The sequence below is a fragment of the Thunnus maccoyii genome, chromosome 20 (genome assembly GCF_910596095.1).
Source record: "Thunnus maccoyii chromosome 20, fThuMac1.1, whole genome shotgun sequence".
NCBI classification, from domain to species: Eukaryota; Metazoa; Chordata; class Actinopteri; order Scombriformes; family Scombridae; genus Thunnus; species Thunnus maccoyii.
The window spans coordinates 26,466,715-26,485,630 of NC_056552.1; the positions used below are offsets into that span (position 1 = coordinate 26,466,715).

The window sequence follows — 18,916 nt, forward strand, 5'->3', positions numbered from 1 at the left end:
TCTTGTGGTTCACCTAAAACCTCAATCATTCTTAGGAAATCATCCAGCTGACTGTATTATTTAAGAAGTTGTCATGTATCATTGGCTTTGACATTGTCAGCAAAGGTTCACCAGTAATTAGTCTCTGTCATCAGTAGTGGCTGTCATTAGTAAATCTAACGCTGATTAAATATGAAGATTTTTTTATAACAGTTGAGGCTGAAAATGATGGCGGCAAAATGTTGTAAATGGACCTTGAGTTAACATTATCTTGCAAAAAAAATCTCACAAATAAATGTGAGATGTATTGATCCAAGTAGATAATGAAGTAGATATCTATTGCTTGATCTTTACCGCAGTTTTTAAGTTATGAATAATAATAATAATAATGAAACAGAATTGTACTCAACTGCTTACATAGTCCAAATGGTAATGAATTAATAATAGCAATGAGCAGAAAGGTGTAGGCTGAAGCTGTTGCTACCCTCTCACAATACATTTACAACTGCTCTGTAAATCTGGACAACAACCTCTTCTAAAATTAACTTTGGACATAGTGTTGTATCCACAGTATCTGAAGCGGACACTAGGCCTCCGCTACAGTGTATCAAATAAATATGGATACTGTTTTCCACCGTGTACTCCTCATACCTGAGAGAAAACATACATATGTCCATCGTTCATATTCAATCACTGAGCAACAATATGATCATCAGTGCTGTGAAAATAATAACATTAAAAAACTCTCCCGCAGTTTGTTCCCTCCTGCTTCAGCCTCAGCATCTCCATGGCAACGAGCAGTTTCCCTGAATCAAAGGGTGTTAGAAGTCTTTAACAAGCCATCTGTCTTTGTCTCTTATATGTGAATGTGTGTCATATTTGTTGTTATGTTACTAATTATCTGGTGCACAAGATGTCCTTGTGTAACATCGCAGCCCTCGTGCTCAAAGCAGAGCTTGAAAAATAGTCTTGAGTCACAGAAACAATCAGAGGGAAACGTTGAATACAATCATTAAAGCTGATGTTCATAATGTGTTTTAATGAGTAGATCATGAAGCACTGTAAAGCAAGAAGTCTTATTTATCCTTGAAAGGCTCTCTCTATAGACTTGACATTTGCTCCTGGTTGACAAAGCCATTAGTGTGTTCAGAAGACAGCAGAGCAGCACAGACAGGGGTCAGACTTTGATAGCTGGCATATCTTTTAAGTTTGTAGCTTCCATAATGACTCCATCAGTTTGAACACCATCTCACTTACCTGTTGCCACTGCACAGAGAGGCATATAAACTGCAACTTTATATGCAGTTTTTATTGTAAAAAAAAAAAAAAAAAAGCAACAAATTCAATGTGTCTGTAGGTCTGGAAAACAAATGTTTCTGTAAGCAGATGACCGGTTCATTACCTCTACATTACACATCTGGCTACACATGAGACTGAGTGAGAGGTTTGGTTCCCTTTTAATGGTCCCTTTTTAAAATGTTCAGATGGTGTCACGGACTCTATTTAGGGCTGGATGATAGGAGATATATGTATACATTTGTCAATTGTCAGAGAATTGACCATGCCATTAATATCCTGATAGCTTATGCTTTAATATCTCTGGGTGTATGAGGCCATTGTAGGAAATATTGCAGATCAATGTGCCTACAATCAAAATGCCTACAGTCAATATTGTGATATAAAGTTCCAGTATATAACCCCCCCCCCAGCTTTGCATAAGCTGATGCTATGTTTCACCCACACTATGAATGTAGTGGATCACTGTTTGCACTTGATTCTTCATTCATATTCCTTTTCTCTCCAGTCTGATGAAAATAACCAATTGGTACCCATGGTGACCACGGTGCCTTGGAAACACAGTCTCCATCTGTGTTGTTTCTAAACAGGCCTGCAGAAAGCCATGTACACATATAGGCACATATAGCCTATGTAGACGCCATATTTGATTGCTTCGGCCCATTGCTGCGATATGTCAACGCGTCCACCATATTGGTCTGGGCAAGACTGGCCTGTAAACAAACAAGAGTAGACAGGGGAGCTGTGGTTTTTCTGGATAAAAAGCACTATAACGTTTACATTTCTTAAATGATTTCTATGACCCGTTTTTATATTCAAGGATTTATGATCATCAAGAAAAATGGGACAAAATTGGCAAATCAAATAGTGAGACACTGGCAGTCAGTCTGCTTTTTGTACTTTTACAGACAAAGACAATTCTAAGATGAAATAAGATTCGCCCTTAATGATGCCCAGAGGGGAAATTCAGGAATACAGAAGTATAACATATCCATATAATAATAATAACGCTGGTTTACTTCTGGCATCAGGCTTTACATTAGCAGACAAGGGACCAAGGACACTGATAGGGTTTGGTGGACTGAACAATATGATTTCTGATTTTGAGTTATTGAGTCAAAGAAAATTTTGTGCCATCCAACAGTTGACATCACTGAGACAATCTATGAAGGCAGCTAGGCTTTTTGGGTCACCAGGTCTCAGGGGAAGAGACCCGGTGACCCATTTTTATAGATAGAAAATAGAATGGACCTAAAATTGAACCTTGTGGTACTCCACAGGTAATGTGAGCTGTAGAAGATGGGTAATTACCTAAGGTGACCAAGTAGGTTCTTTCTACAAGGTAAGAATAAAACCTTGATGCCAACACAGGTTTTTAGACTGTCAATAAAAATGGCAGGATCTACTGTGTCAGAAGCTGCACTTAGGTCTAAAAGAATTAAAGTTGCATTCTCTCCCGTCGGCTGCTAAAAGGAGGTCACTGTTTACCTTGAGGAGGGCAGTTTCTCTAAAGCTCTAAAACCTGACTGAAACTTCTCAAAGATGTTATTATGACACTTGAAAGCTAAAAGTTGGGTTGAAACCACTTTTTTCTAGAACTGAAGGATAAAGGTTAGGTTTCTTTAAAAGAGGTTGGACCACAGCATGTTTAAAATAGATGGAAAAATGCCTTTTGCTAAGTAGCTATTAATAATCAATAAAATACTGGGCCCCAACTGTGTCACTAACTTCTTTAGTTAACTTTTTTAGTGGGGAAAATAGTGGTTGATTTGATATGTGGTATGATTTCAGATAAAAATGACAGTGATACAGATCAAAATTGCTGAAATAATTGAGTGTCCCTACTGGCATGTAAAACACAGTCTGTGGGATTCATTTGTCTTATATCCCTGATTCTATTCATAAAAAAATGTAAAAACCTCTCACACATCTCTTGTGAGGCATCAGTAAAATGACAGGAGGAGTCTTTTACCTTGAATAAAATTCTGGGTTTAGAGTGATTTGCTAAAGTTAAGTTAGGGAAGAAGGAAGCTCTTGCCTCTGAAATGCCTTTTGATAATTCTCCATTTGGTCTTTCCGTTTTGGTTCCTTTGCCCTGCAGTCTCTTCCTGGGTGGATTTGTTAAGTCCAGGCTGTGGTGTTCTATTTGACTTTATGTCTTTGTAGAGGGCAACAGAGTCTAGGACAGTCTAGGTGTGATTAAAAAGGGGGAGCAGCTCCCCTGTGTTAGAATGTGGATCAAAGGCAGTTAAAGAAGCAGCAGTAAAAAGCTCAGAAAACTTGCTAGAAGACATAGAGTCAAAAACAGGGCAGAGGACAGGTGTATTGTGATAAAACACTGAATAAAAATGCTTTGTGATCAGACATACAGATACACTTAGTCTGAAAGTTGTCAGGGCTGAGACCACAGTACAGAATTAGGTCAAGGGTATGGCCCTTAGAATGAGTGAGGTCAAAAGATTCCAAAATATCTGTATAATCAGTGACAAAAGTCTGAGAAGCACAGCAGACATGTATGTTAAAATGAGCTAAAATAAGAATTTGTCATACTTTTACTAAAAAATGGGATAATAACTCGGTAAACTCTTGGATAAAACCATTGTTTGCCCCAGGCGGTCTGTAGATTATTAAAATGATCACTCTTATGGTAAAAAATAGAAAAATATAGTATAGTATAAATACTATTGAATATAAGTGTAATATAATAGAAAGAGAGATGTAGTAGTAGTAGTGTAAAAATATAGTGTAGTAGTAATATAATAATAATAATGATAATAATAATAAGAAGAATTGTATTATATTAATAACAGTACATAGTATATGTAGTATAATATAGTAAATAATAAAATAAAAATAATCAAAAATAAGATAGTGAGTAGTGAACAGTATAATAATAGTGTATGTACAATAATGTAATAGTATAAGTAGTATAATAATATAATATTGTAATAAAATAAAATAATAACAGCATAATATATACATATAACACAAATATAATAATGGTGTGTATATTGTGCAATTATACAGTATAGTTTAGCTTATTATTATTATTATTATTATTAATAGCCTATAAATACAGTAAGCTGTAGTATGAGTATATTATAATGTTATAGTAATAATATAACAATATTAGATTAATAATAGCACATAGTATATGTAGTATACATAGTATATTATAGTAAATAATGACATAAAAATAGTAAATAAAATAGTGAGTAGTGAATAGTATAATAATAGTGTAAGTACAATAATGTAGCATAATAATACAAGTTCTGCTCTTCTTTAATAAAACAGGGACGGGAGCTAGAACCCTCGGAACAGAACTGTTCTTTGTGAGTCTGTTTTGAATCTGTAATTTACGAGTGTTCAGTTCGGTGATGTGGTGCAGCCTCAGTTTGTGGAAGACAGACACAATTAATGACAAGAGCAAAAAATGATGGTTGTCAGTTTCAAACTGTGTTTCCTGAACGTGCTCCCTGAGAAAAAAAGCACATCCTCTGATTGCAGTGGTGATAGTGGAAATGACAGCACAGCTCCATCAGACTCACACACACACACATACATCCGTGTTATTTTCTGTCAGTGTAAAGATAAAAATAGTCACCACATTAAAGTGAGGCCTTTATGAGGCTGTAGATCACTGTTAGCAGATTCTTCTGTTAGCAGATTCTTCTGTTAGCAGTATTCCTTCAGATGAAGATTCCATGCTTCTCTGTGATCAAATGAGGCTGCCACCCTCAGTGTAAGAAGTGGTAGAGAAATGGAAAAGATTCAAACTGTGTGGTAGAATAAACAAAGCTGTAGGTCTTGAAAACCAGCTGTTCACTGTTTTAATCTAAATGAATTTGATATAACACAAACTGTAGAAAATGTACTATTTTGAAACAGGATGATCTAATGATTCTACTATTAATTGCTTTGTAATAATGAGTATCACAAATTTATCAATGCAAAAAAAAAAGTATTTCCATCCATTATAAGTATACCTAGCTATACTTTCATCATGTACTAACAGATGATGGTCCGTCCATAGAGCCTAAATCACATCACACATCAAGATACCGTTTGCACTACTGCTGTTTTATGGCACCGAGGCAGATTTGAATCGTGTGTAGAATAATTGGGATAGATAAAGAGTTACAGCTGTGTGTCATTGGCAGACAAATTGTAAGAATATGCGAGACTTTCACGCTGACCTCTGTAACACTGCATTCCAGCGTGCTATTTTTAGTGTGTATGCTGGTTTAATTTAGAGGCTGAACAAGGCTGGGAAACTAGAACACTGCAGCAGGACAAGAGAGAGGGAGGGAGGGAGAGAGGGACAGAGAGAGAGAGAGAGAGAGAGAAAGAGAGAGATGGGAAGGTGAAATGAAAGCCATGACCTCATCTAGTCTGCTCCGCTTCCTGCTGAGTCTCAGCCTCCCTGTCTCTGTTTGACTCCTGCAGCTCTGCATTGTGAGCAGACAGTCAGGTGGCACTGATATCTGAAGTCTTCTCTGAGCTCAGTTTCTCTTCTCTATTCATGGCGTTCAGAAATGTCATATGAACTGTAGAGAGAGAAATGTCTGTCTTTAGAGCCAAACGTGACTTCACTTTGGTCAAATCAATGGATAAACAGTTATCTTCTTAGCTGTGGGTTTTTTTTCATTAAACAGTCAATCAGCTAATAAACATGATTGAGTGGATAAATGATATAAACCAGATAAATATTTCATTTTTTGAACATATTTTCTTCAGTTGTCAAGCTCACTCCTCACTTCCTCTGGGTGACAGGAAGTGTCTTCTTTTTCACTTCTTCCTCCAGCATAGAGAAGTTATTTTTCTGTCAACAACCACTACTATGTATCAGCCCATCATCAATATGCAGACAGACCTCTGACCTCAACTCTGACATCATCCACTGAGGCAAAATGTCCTGCTATGCAAATGTATGAACTCTTTGTGAAGTACTAACCGCTACTAATAGCTGGGATATGACCTTTAAAACATTTCAAGCAGTAGTGACACTCTCCATATTTCATTCTGATAGGATGAAAGAATTATTTTTCTGTTCACCCATGATTCACCTGTGATACATCACCTTTAAGACTCTCCAAAGTAACCTCAAGGGAACTTTAAACACACACACACACACACACACACAGAGCAGAATAGCTGAGTGTGCTACCAGTGTGGTGACTGTGGTTTGGTTTTCTCCTCAACGCTCTGTCTTCTGTTAGTGTCATCTATATCCTCGCTTTGTGTTGGTGTGTTTGCGGCCATCTTAATTTCTTTCTTCTGTTTTGTGATGGTCTCTACTACTTTCTTTATTCTTTCAGTTTCTCAGCCTCCCTCTGCCTCTCTCACCTTGTGTGACCTGGTGTTCATAGCCACTCTTTTCAAGCCTGATGTTTTCCCTCCAAGCTGGTGTGCATCTTAGTGTGTTAGTGTGTGTGTGTTTATGATGCTTTCTTATGTTCTACAGTAAACTCCAGCTGTGCTGTGTGTATTCACATCACTGCACTTGTGTTCTGGTGTATTTACTGGAGAATACATTCTGGCCAGTTACAACAGTCACAACACAGGAGATATGAGAGAGAACACCTGCGTACAATGTGTTTGGCTGTATTAAAACATAGTATAAGTCATAATGGAGAGCAGGAGGGGACAAAACAGGTTTAATCAGCTGATACCCAGGCTGTTCCCACCACCACTCACCAGATGATTTGTGCTTAATTTAGTTTTTTATCACCTGAAAGAGGAAGAAGACATTACTTGGTTTTTACTTAACAGTATTTTCAGAAACAGAAATATCCATCCTTGCGTGGACATCTTTACAGTGTTGCAGTGTGTTACTGATCCTGATACTGATCCCTAGATATGCTGTGTGTGTGTGTGTGTGTCTTTCAGGATGAGGTGGACAGTCAGAACCCAGTGTTAAGAGACAACCCTCAGCTCCATGAAGAAGTGAAGGGCTGGCTCAAAGACCAGAAGGTTCAGGAAATTTTTATGCAAGGTAAGCTTTTCCTGACTCTTTGTATATCATCAAGTATTACACTCTATACATTATAACTGTAGGTTATTGTTGCAATGTATCAAGTGTAACATTGTAACCAGTTATCGCCATAATTAATTAATGAAATGGTGTTTGTGATGGCTGTTTTGGTGACTGTGCACTGCTCAGTCATCTCAGTAGTGTAACTAGTGTGTCTTTCTATATGAAGTGTATAACTCCAGCAGTGAGACCAAATCATTTTTGATGGAACTGTTCCCTGCTGCTTCCCAGGTCCATATTCCTTGAATGGCTACCGTGTGCGTGTGTACAGACAAGACTCAGCCACCCAGTGGTTCACTGGCATCATTACACACCACGACCTCTTCAGTCGAAACATGGTCGTTATGAATGACCAGGTAAACACACACACACTTACACATTTGTCTTTAAAGATATGTACACAGTATATGCTGTATAGTGTACCTAACATACAGTAGTATACTACATGAAGGGAAATGACAAGATGGATACAAATACAGAGAGGGAGGTAGCAACTACTTGAGACCTTAGCTAGAGTTTGGATGATATGTAACATTTTAGAGCAGCTTTTGTCAGTGAAATTTGAGTTTAGTTTTCATATCTTTTAAGCAAAACAGTCTGGTATTAACAGGTGAACAGTGTGATAGACAAGAACAGCACCTGTAATCTTGGCAACTGTATACATCAAAAATGGTAAATGCTGTAGCAACAACAACGGACTGACTCTCCTCAGTAAATCCAAACATTGGCTATTCAAACAGACATCACTTTCTGTTCTGCTCACTCGGCATTATCGCAGCTACTCGTGCTCTCCACTGCAGAGCAGCTGATTAATTGGCAAGTGGTTTCACTCATCTGGTTATTAAAATATGTTTAAAAAAAATCTGATTAAATGAATGCAAAAGCCATCACTTCAATGAACATCTAGATGATTATTTAGATGGTTGAAAGACGACATAAATCCTGCACTCATGAAAAGACTGAAAGTAGCTTTAATGTAACTTTAAAGTAACATTACCTTTGACATAATACAACATAAGCTTACCTTTTTATAAATCTCTGTGTGCCTGCATGTTTTCCTAGTTTGCCCCAGTTGCAACTTCATGTTTAATTTTCAGTGGGATTGTGGACAAATTTAATCCATAAATCTGTTTCTTTTCCTTCTAAGAACTGGTAACAAAGCTAGCATCAGTGACAGAGACATAACATGACAGAAACACAAGATGCTGCTTATTAGTACAGCAGGTCAAGCTAATTGGCTTCTAAGGATACTGTTTTGACATTGAATAAGACTTTGCATGAAAACAGTAATTATTTTAAATTAATTTGTCCGTCTATCACATTATAGTTTAGTTTTTATTTGTTGACAAATTGTAATACAGTTCATCATATTGTTTATTTTCAATGGTTTATTATTTTTGTTATGGATAAAATGTCTTGAGTGAATATTTTATTGTAGTGCTTATTGATGAAGTGAACATTGTTCAAAACTTGCATTAGTAGTAATAAACCGGTTTGCACCTGGGCAGTGTCAAGTGAAAATGGTTTATCTTCAGGTGCTAGAGCCTCAGAACGTGGATCCATCCATGATCCAGATGACCTTTCTGGATGACGTTGTTCACTCCCTGCTGAAAGGAGAAAACATAGGCATCACCTCCAGACGAAGGTCACGATCTAGCCAGAACAACAACACCGCCCACGTGAGTACATACACACACACACACACACAACATATGTGCACAGCTTCCTAACATCAGCTAATTAATACATTTTGAAACATACAGATTAACTGTCTGTAACCCATGCTTTATACAAAAAATGTAATTCAATGACAAAGGAAAAAAGAAATATTATACACAGTATGGTCACATGAAAAGAGAAAGTAAGAATGGGAAAATAACCAGCCTCTACACACACACTAAGAAAAAAAATGTCAACAACAAAAGAGGAATCGTGTCATCTTGGCCAGATGAGATTAATGTAACATCAGCCTATTGATGGAAAACAGGTAAATGAAGGTATATGATGACTTTGCCAAAAATCCACCAGCCCATAGCTTTCTTCATCAAAGGGCTTGACATTGTTGTCTGGGCGATGCCCCCCTTACATGTCCAAAGAAGATGAGGAGTAGCAACATAAACTGGCAGATGTGAATCACAGATATATGACAGATGGCCCAGTTTGATACGAAGAATGTGTGATGAAGAATTTCATCTGACGTGTTTTGAAAAGGCCAGCACCCCACAGGTTGTGTTACAGACTTTAAAATGAATTACTTGTTGTTTGGGGATGCGACTAACAGTTATTTTCATTATTGATCAATCTGCAGAATATATTCTCAAATGCCCGTCACAAGTTCCTAAAACACAAGTTGACTTTTTAAAATTGTCGCTGATTAATTTTCTCATTCAATTGATTGGCTAATGGTTTCAGCTCTACATGTGGCACAAAATGGAAACGCATATAAGAATTATTTGCAGATGATTAAATCAGAAAGAAGCTCTTGAGCCACTTCATGTAAGCCCTAGGTAAATGCAGACAATAAGTGGCCTTTGTTGTTGTCTTTTTGAGTTGTGTGGACTATGGCACCATTTATTTGACCTCAACATCGTCCTCATCGAGTCTGTTTATCTGTTTGTTCCAGAGACATTGGTCAACTTCCATAAATGCTTCCCAAATTTTTACACACAGACGTCCAAATCAGAAAAATCCAATTTTTTGGTGCTTAAATTAGCCAATAAATATATTCTTACTTACGAATTTGACCCATGTCTGCCATCTCATGTTTCTGCTTTCTCAGTAGAGATTTAAAAGTAAAAGATGTTCCAATGTGCTTTTTGTTTAGCTTTACATTAAATTTCAACACTCACGTACATACTGTACATTGTCATACTGGTTACCAATCAGCTCCTTTTATGTGATGGTGCTCCATGAGTCAACAGTTTTTCTGAGGAGGTCTTAGTGCCCCACACCTTTCACAAACTTATGTTATTTAGTCAAAAATGCAAGGAAGGAGCTGATTGGTCGACTAGTCCACTGAACACTCAGCCAGTCATTTCTGGTCCCGCAGCCATTAACAAAATCTCTCCTTGTCCCACATTTTCTTTATATTCATTTCATTTTGTCTTTTTTTTTTCTTTTGATTTTTTTCTTTTGTTTGTTTGTTTCTTGTTTGTTGTTGTTGACACATTAAAGATGGCGGGAGGGAGACCCGGCGGGACCACTGGCAACACTCAGGTACCCCAAACCCCCCATGCACACACTCTAACCCCCCCCCAACCCTCCAGACCCACACACTTCACAATACACTACAAATGTAGAAAAGGCAGAGTCGATTTAATTTTAGAGTCACAACTGACAGCCATGATCTGTGCTTGATTGAAAGGAATAACTTATTTTTTATGTCCCAGTCACATGAAGAGAAACTCCTTGATTTTTTTACATTGCCCAATAGCATCCCCGCATCTGAACATTTCCTCCCAAGTTGCTGTTTACTTGCTGAAACGTAACCGTGAAGTGACTATAACAGTTATATTAGCTTTGAAGGGAGTCTGATCCATGTTATCAAGCTGAGGTGTCACATTCTCAATAATTGCCTCAGATTCATCCCGTCTTCCCGGTTTAAATTGTTACTGATTACTGGTTGGACATCTATCCCACACACACAAAGAAATTAAGCCAATAAGAAGAGACAAATAAGAGCAAAACAGGTCTCAGACAGCATGCCCTCCATTGCTACTTTGGTATCTTGGGTTTATCACCTGTACCTTCCTGTAACTGACATTTGTGGTCAAGAGTCTGTAAAGGGCAGCTTCAGAATATTTTTGCCCATAACTGAATGTTGAAGGTTTCATATGATACTATCACTAAAGCTGTATAAGATATAATTCAAGCACTCTTCATGTCTTCAGTAAAATGTTTCACTTTGGCATAACATGTTAGCTTTGACAGTTTCTCTCAACATTTGCATCCCCAGATTTATGAATTAATTCCTGAAGGCTTTTTGAAAATAACAAGTAAAATTAGATCCAACATAACTCAACATAAAACATTGACATTGTCTCAATAGAACACTGATATTATACCAATTTACAGAACGATTTTCAGATTCACTGAATAACAATCAAACTAAATGACATTACTGCAGGTACATGGACAGACAGTAGCTTTTTCTGACAGTGCATGGATGCTCAGTGATAAATGTGCGCCACAGGCTGGAGATGAAATGTCAAAGAGAAATAGCCATTGAAAGAGTAACTACAACCAGGCTAGAGATCCTGCTCACACTACCGTCTACTGGTTGCAGCATCCTCTGCGTCATCCACACCCTGTGCAGTACGGCATTTCACAAAGTACAAAAGGATACATCACAGTGGGGTGTGGTCACAAGGATACAGACCACAATGGATTGAAAGTTCTAGTCTGATTCATTTCCGACCACACCATCATCACAACTGGGTGTGGTTAGAAATGAATCAGACTTGAACCTTTCAACCCACAGAGTTCAGTGCAGCAGTGCTTTGGCATAGTGTGGAGTTTGTCTTTAACTACAAGCCCTGAAATCAAGTCCAATTTGTTATTCTGAGAAACAGTGACCTCTGTCCTCTTTGATTGTTTCTGTATGTTGAAGTTTCTTTTTTATTTTTGATAGTTGGAGCCAATGCCCCATAGCCCATCCATCTGCTTCAATAGCCCAGAGCAAGATTAGCTTAAGCTTTATTCATACTTACATGCGGTGGACTTAGCGGTGGACTTGCACATAGACAGTGGTCACACACACAATTCTATACATACAACAATTGGGAGACTGCGTACACAGATGCATTACGCATGTGCCCTACACAACAAGAAAAAGTCAAAAAAAAGAATAGATCTAATGGTGGGGAATAGTCTATACATACAATACACAAAATAAGCATCCAGTTAGCTTTTGTAGCACGTGCACCATTGGTGTGCTTGCAGTGTGTACAGTACAGTCTCAGTGATCACAAAGTTGGGCTGCATACACATGTACGTACAGGGGTCTGTGTGGATCCTCGCTGACATGGGCAGATGATGAAATTTAAGTCACGTGGACCCTTGAAGACACTTGGATGCAGAAACCATGATTTGGCCTTAACAAAGTGGGTGTGCTGCTCTGTTTTTCATAGATGACTAGGACTGGGCTGATGAGGAACAAACCTCACTGTACCAGACTTTGTGGGCTTTTGTAAACCTCACATGATATTTAACAGCCCTGCCCAGGTGCCCACTGCACATCATAATTTCCATCTGGACATTTGCCAAAGTCACAGTTTGGCTCATTTCACAGTTCACCTTACAAGGTTGCTTACAAAAATTTCCAGCATCTTTAAAAGTAATTGGCATGTCCCAGACGGGGTCAGGAACATGGGACAACAATTAAACAGAGTGGCACATTGACCTTCTCTCAGCAAGGCACCGACAAGGCTCCATAATAACCCTACATATAGTGGACAATGTCCTCTACATGTAGGGTTACACATAGATTAACACATAGAGACGTTGTCCTCTATGTGTAGTCAGAGACGGACCTAACTGTGTTACTCCTTGTGAAGCCTCAGCATCAAGCCCCTCATTAGTGCTCCATTATTCTACATTCACAAGGTAAACAGTGACTTGGTCTGGATATATCCTTGACTTACGTGGGTTACATGGATTGCATATGAGAGGCATGGAAATCATACTTTGTCTTTTGCACTTAAAGTATAGTGAGATCAGCACCAGTCACTTTTCCTTTTTAAAAAGCCCATGTTTTGCTTTCCATGCAGTGGCACTTCCACAGTCTGCCAGAGCTACTCTTATAACCCCTCCCTTACCTCACCTGGCTCCAACACACAGTAGCAGTTGAGCATAAATGGAAGGAGGTTGCTGTTTCTTGAGAATATAGATTGGACATTTAGTTAATTCACACAAAGTTAATTCCCTTGAAATCATCTGGCAATCAACATGAGAACTGTGTTGCAAAGAATTAATATGAAGACTTTTCTCTGATTTCATGTAAATTATTGTTTTCTCAAGCTTCAGAAGTCCAAAATAGAAGCAAAAACCTCACCAACCTCGCCATTTGAAAATGTCAGTAGAAAACTGTAGTGCAACAGAAACAGACAAATGGGATACCATGTTTTTTTTATTTTCAAAAAAAAGACACTTGACATAACATTTTACAACACTGGATCCAGTTTTTTGAGTTACTCTTATGTGGGTTATCATTGTACTTGATGACCTAAATAAACTACTACCTACAAATTCTCTGCAACATGGTTTAAAATGCCATAGGAACTCTAACTTGATTAAAATGTGCACTCAGGAGTGACTTGTTGCTCTGTCACTGTCACACAGTGCAGTCAGACAGCATTAGGACAGATATGTATTTTTGTTGTGTTAGAACTGGAAATCAAACAATGACTAAAAGGATACATTTCCAAATCCATATTTAATTTGAGGATGTTTACATCTAGATCATAGTACACTGTTGGGGTCAGAAAGTTATTGGACAATTGACAAAAAATGTAAAAGCCATCATATTTAATATTTGGTGCAAAAGTCTTTGCCTGTCTGATAATATGATCCACAGGCATCAGCAGACACTTGATATCTTAGCCGTTGATTCTCTGCCATGCGTGTACTGCATCCAACTTCACTCCTGGTTTGAGTCAGGGGCTTTTTTCCTTCAGCCTGGTCGTCAGCAGTGAAACACATGATCACTTGGCTTAAGGTCAGGTGACTTGACTTGGACAGTCAGTAACATTCCACTGTTTGGCCATTTAAAAACCAATGGTTGCTTTATCTTAAGCCTAAAATTGTGAGACTATGTATAAAATTGTCCACAAGTCATACATTGGATGTGAACACCTTCATATTGTACACCTTAAAACGTCCAGTCATGTATCATTTCATGAGTCAAAACAATGAAGAGCATATCACTGTCCTAATACTTCTGGAGATATCTAGTTAAAGTCTGTGTTTTTACCTGTTTCTTGTCATTTTGTGTATGTGGAAGTGTTTCCAGTCTTCCCCTCTCATGTGATAATGTCAAACTTGTGTTTGGGTCAATTCTTACACAACTGTAGATGCTTCTGCTCTCCTGAATTCAGTGCTCCCTCTGATTGAAGAATATCTACCTCTGTATTATCAAAGGAATTTTAAAAGCATAGCAGAATGGCTGTAGAAAGTGAAGACCATTACAGTGTTGCTTCCCATTTAGCTCACTCTGTCCCGACTGCCATATAGTTACTGGAAAACTGTTCAATGGCTTAAATGAGGGGAGTCTCGAGGGACCGCTGCAATCTGTAAGGCGAGGGTCACAGGACCCTCAGCCGGAGGTGTAGTAGGCTCATTTTAGGTAGCACTGCTAGCTTCTCTATTTGTATTGTAAGAAGGCCAGTGAAGAAGCTCACAACTCAAGTATCCTTGAAAATGGGAGCAACTCATAAAGCTCGTGAACCTGTGTGTTACTTTGTTTCACCTCTCTATAGATTTGACAAAGCAGTGCCTTATCACTGTGATCAGCACTATACAGTAGTGAAACAAACAAAGTAAAGACTTGATTAAACCCTTCCTGAGTATTCATGCAAACATTCTGCTCAATCAGATTTTGAAAACCACATTCAAAAAAATGACACCAATTTCCATATTACAATTCCATCACAGGATTTTCCCCCAAATTCTTCAATATGTGGTTCTCTCACCCAGCAAGACTTGTGCCAACTCTGTTAGAAAGCCTGTGTGGAGACGTATGAGAAAATAAAGATTGCTAATTAGTTAGCTAGTTAGTTAGTTGTAGTAAAGAGACAACATAAACCCACAGCCCGTGTGCTCTATAAGATACCACTGTATCAGCTTGCACGTCTGATAGTGGTCAGCTGGCAGTAGACTTCCAAACAGATTAGCTCACTAGCGCTCACGGGTCACATGACTCTCGCCTTGCAGGTCGTAGTGGTTCCATAGTGGTCCACTAAACCAAGAAGAATAGAATGGTTTACAAATATGCTGACATATACAGTAGTTGCCCTACAATATTTAGCTAACTGTAAATCATTGTGTTGTATTGGACTACTTTACAGGAAGAGTGTTCTTTATGTTTTGTCCAATCTCATTCACACTTCATACAACAGGGGCTGAATACTAGAAACATCATCATCCTGTATAACACCTGCATGACATTCACAAAGACAGGATTTATTGCAGAGCGATAGTATTTAGTAGCATTAGATTATAGAGGTGTACCTAATAAACTGGTAATGTTTGTCAGGTCTTTCTGTTTCTATGCGTGTGCTAACGATGACTTATTCATTCTTACAGAGTCATTACACGCGAGCCCAAGCCAACAGCCCACGCCCCATCATGACCTCATCAGGCCCCAACCCAAAGGGTTCCCAGGGGACTCTTGCCTCCCAGCAGCAGAGCCAATCACAGCAAAGCCAGCAACCAGCCAGCCTATCGCACCACTCGCCCGGCAGCAGTGGGCGGGAGCAGAGAGAGCAGCGCAACTCTCGCTCTTCCAGGAGAAAAGGATCAGACAGCAGCGTTCCAGAGGAGGACAAGGACAGAAGAGAAGAGGTCACAGGGAGAGGTGAGGGCAGCCACCTGTTACATACTGTTGCTCACATCTTATTAATGATGATACACAGGAACAGGGTATCCACAGTGTCATATTAATGATGATACACATGAATGCGTGTTATGTTTTTCAGTAGGTTCTTTTTTTTTTGTAATATGTCTCTATATTGCCACCTTCATGCACAGTCAGTAGTTTCATTTTGCCAAACTTAAAGAGATCATCAGAAGTCTACACTTAGATTTGGCCCTCCACTGTTAAGTTTCTTTACTGCCACTAGCAGTATGTCACAGTGTGCCCAAATATAAAACTAGAAAATGTCTCCTATTAAACAAAGTAATTGGCAGTAAGGTCTCTATTGTGTGCAGTATTGAACTATGGCTCATACATTGTTATGTTGAAAGGACATAAGGCACATTCCAGCATACCACCATGGTATGGCACACATCATGTTGTCATGGTGGTGGTAACAATCAAACTCATTTGAGATTTTGAACACTATGCTACATAAATCTGCACATGAATACAGAGAATTGGAACATAATCCAAGCAATAGTGGATTTGTGAGGCTGTTATTAATATTGATGCCTGAAAATCGGATAATGATATATCAGCCAATCAACACATAGCAGAAACATTCAAGATCAAAAAGACTTTTTAGGGTTAGGGTTAGGGTTAGACTTTTTGATAGTGATAGTCACTAACATATGTAGTGAGCAGAACATTTTACAATGTAAAAATAAACTTGTCAGTGCTCTCAAACATATCTTTGACATTTCTGCACTACACCAGTACTGTATATAACATCATCTCCGCCGGCTGATCGGTCTACTCGTTAATTCTTGAGTCGGCTGTTTTCATGTCAGTGCTGCAGCTTTACTCTGCCGTCAGTGACACCCACAGGAAGAGGTGGAGGACTCCACAAGGCAATAATCCCTTGATGTTCTGACACAGAGCTTTGATAAATATTTAAGTAAGTAAGAGAAGGCAGGTGATTGCAGGCTGATCGAAGATGCAGAAACTAAAAGGTTGATCAGACTTCAATTCCGTTTAGTCCTCAGCAGAGAATAAATCTAGAATGAGGAGAAGATCAGATGTCCAGAATGAGATGGAGAGGGTGGATGGAAGGCACGGTGGCAGAGAGTAATTAAATGTGTTTTGGGTGTCTTCTTTTCATCCCTGCAGACTCCAAGGCAAAGACCAAGCAGGCGGTGAACAAACGCAGGAAGGGCGAGGAAGATGAGAAGAAGGCTGGGCTAAAGAGGCTGAAGACTGACATGACATCTGATCTGTCAGAGAGCAGCGACTCTGAAAATCCGCACAACAAGAGGACCGCCCACTCCTCATACTCCTCTTCCTCTTCCTCCTCCTCCTCTTCCTCCTCCTCCTCCTCTTCATCATCTTCAGAGCCCAACTCTGAGAATGAGCTAAAGACTCGCAGCAGTGATGTGAAACCAAGTGCCGTTTCCAAAATGGAGGAAGACGAGAAGCCGCTGATGCAGGGCGCCAAAATCAATGATTCCTCAACTCTCATAGGTCGCCTCTCCCCGTGGGCGGAGCTTCAAGCTACAGAGGACAGTAAGAAGGGTGTTGTTAAGGAAACAGGCAAAATGATAACAAAGGAGGAGGAGGAATTGGTGGCAGTTACACAGATCACCCAATCTCCACGGCAACAGACACCTCTGATGTCTGACACCATGCAGAGCAGCATGATGGAGAGCAGCAAGAACACTGTGAAAGGTACAGCACACTAATGCATGTTATCTCTCATACATGTGATGATTATCAGTTAGATAAGTATTCTTATGGTATTGTGTTTTTTTTTTGTTTTTTGTAGCCTCATCTCGATCCCAGACGCCGTCGTTGTCCCACCTCCACACCAGCGGTGTGATCGACATCACAGACGACGCCCAGGCCACGGTGCACCGGGAAAGTTCAGAGGCCGTGTCGGCACTGCTCGCCTCCCAAAAGGCCGAGTCCACGGCCCTCTCTCCTTACCTCCCCCTTAATCCCTCCCCTGTCTCCTCGCCTCCCGTCCCTCCGTCTCCCTCACCATCAGAAGGAGGCCGTAGGACGGATATCGAGCCTCCCATGCAGCAGCAGCAGCAGCAGCAGCAGCAGCAGCAGGGCATTATGGGGGGCGGCATGACAGCAGCAAGGAGCTTAAGCAACAAGATAGAGTTTGCTCCCTCTGAGGTCATCAGGTGAGAACAGAAGGCATTGGGTGTCAGGTTCTGTATGTTAAAGCTGTTGTTACTGTATGAATATCCTAATATGATGAGTGAGTGGCAGGTGTAGTTATTACATAGACCATCTGTTCACTAAAAGATCTCCAGATTTGATTTCTGAAACAGTCCCATCCAATAGATAATAATAGGTTTAATAGGTTATTTAGAGAAGTGATGCAGGCAGTCAGAGAACTGTAGTAACCTGAGAACTGTAAATATACAGTCAGTATCAGATTTCTCCCCAACACCCGGTCTTATTTTGGAAGCATGGCTAATTTTAACTGTTGCAGTGATGCAGTATGCCACTTCCTCTTTGTGTGTGTGTGTGTTGGAGACAGTGCAGTGGCAGGACAGACACTGTAGTGAGAGTGCCAAATATTCAGCGGTGAAGAACTGACTAATTTAGACCTCTAGTGATTATTTTGTGTTAGTCTCATTTTTATTCGTTTTTTTTTTATTCAGAGTCTGGATGGAATTATTTTAAAAACAAGGATGCATTGCTATGTGTAATGATCTTTCTGTTCGTCCCACTATGCTGTTATCACAGTGATTCTTTCTCTGTCTGAAATCTATCATGCACATGTTCACATGTAAAAAGCTGATTAGAAACCTGGTTACTGTATACATGACAAAGAAATCAGCATTCTCCAGGAGAAATCTAGCTGTAGATAGTAGCAGCAGCAGCAGCAGCAGTAGTAGTAGTAGTAGCAGCAGTAGTAGTAGTGTTGTTGGTGGTATTAAGTAAATTATTTAAGACAGCAGTTTAAATACAATCAATTTTGCAGCCCTCATCAAAAGAGGCAAAGATAGAGGTTAAATATC

The 18,916-nt window shown here is 39.3% G+C and overlaps 1 protein-coding gene across 3 annotated transcripts in view; it reads left to right on the forward strand.

Annotated features, from left to right (window-relative positions):
- Positions 1–18,916, forward strand: part of jmjd1cb (jumonji domain containing 1Cb) — a 131,582-nt gene that overhangs the window by 90,373 nt on the left and 22,293 nt on the right. For 2 of the 3 annotated variants that reach the window (XM_042396672.1, XM_042396675.1), the window contains 7 exons: positions 7,165–7,270; positions 7,541–7,665; positions 8,845–8,988; positions 10,484–10,525; positions 15,611–15,881; positions 17,052–17,606; positions 17,704–18,070. In XM_042396672.1, coding sequence (XP_042252606.1) covers positions 7,165–7,270; positions 7,541–7,665; positions 8,845–8,988; positions 10,484–10,525; positions 15,611–15,881; positions 17,052–17,606; positions 17,704–18,070 — 1,610 coding nt within the window. The remainder of the gene's footprint in view (positions 1–7,164; positions 7,271–7,540; positions 7,666–8,844; positions 8,989–10,483; positions 10,526–15,610; positions 15,882–17,051; positions 17,607–17,703; positions 18,071–18,916) is intronic. The other variant, XM_042396673.1, reaches the window with a different exon arrangement.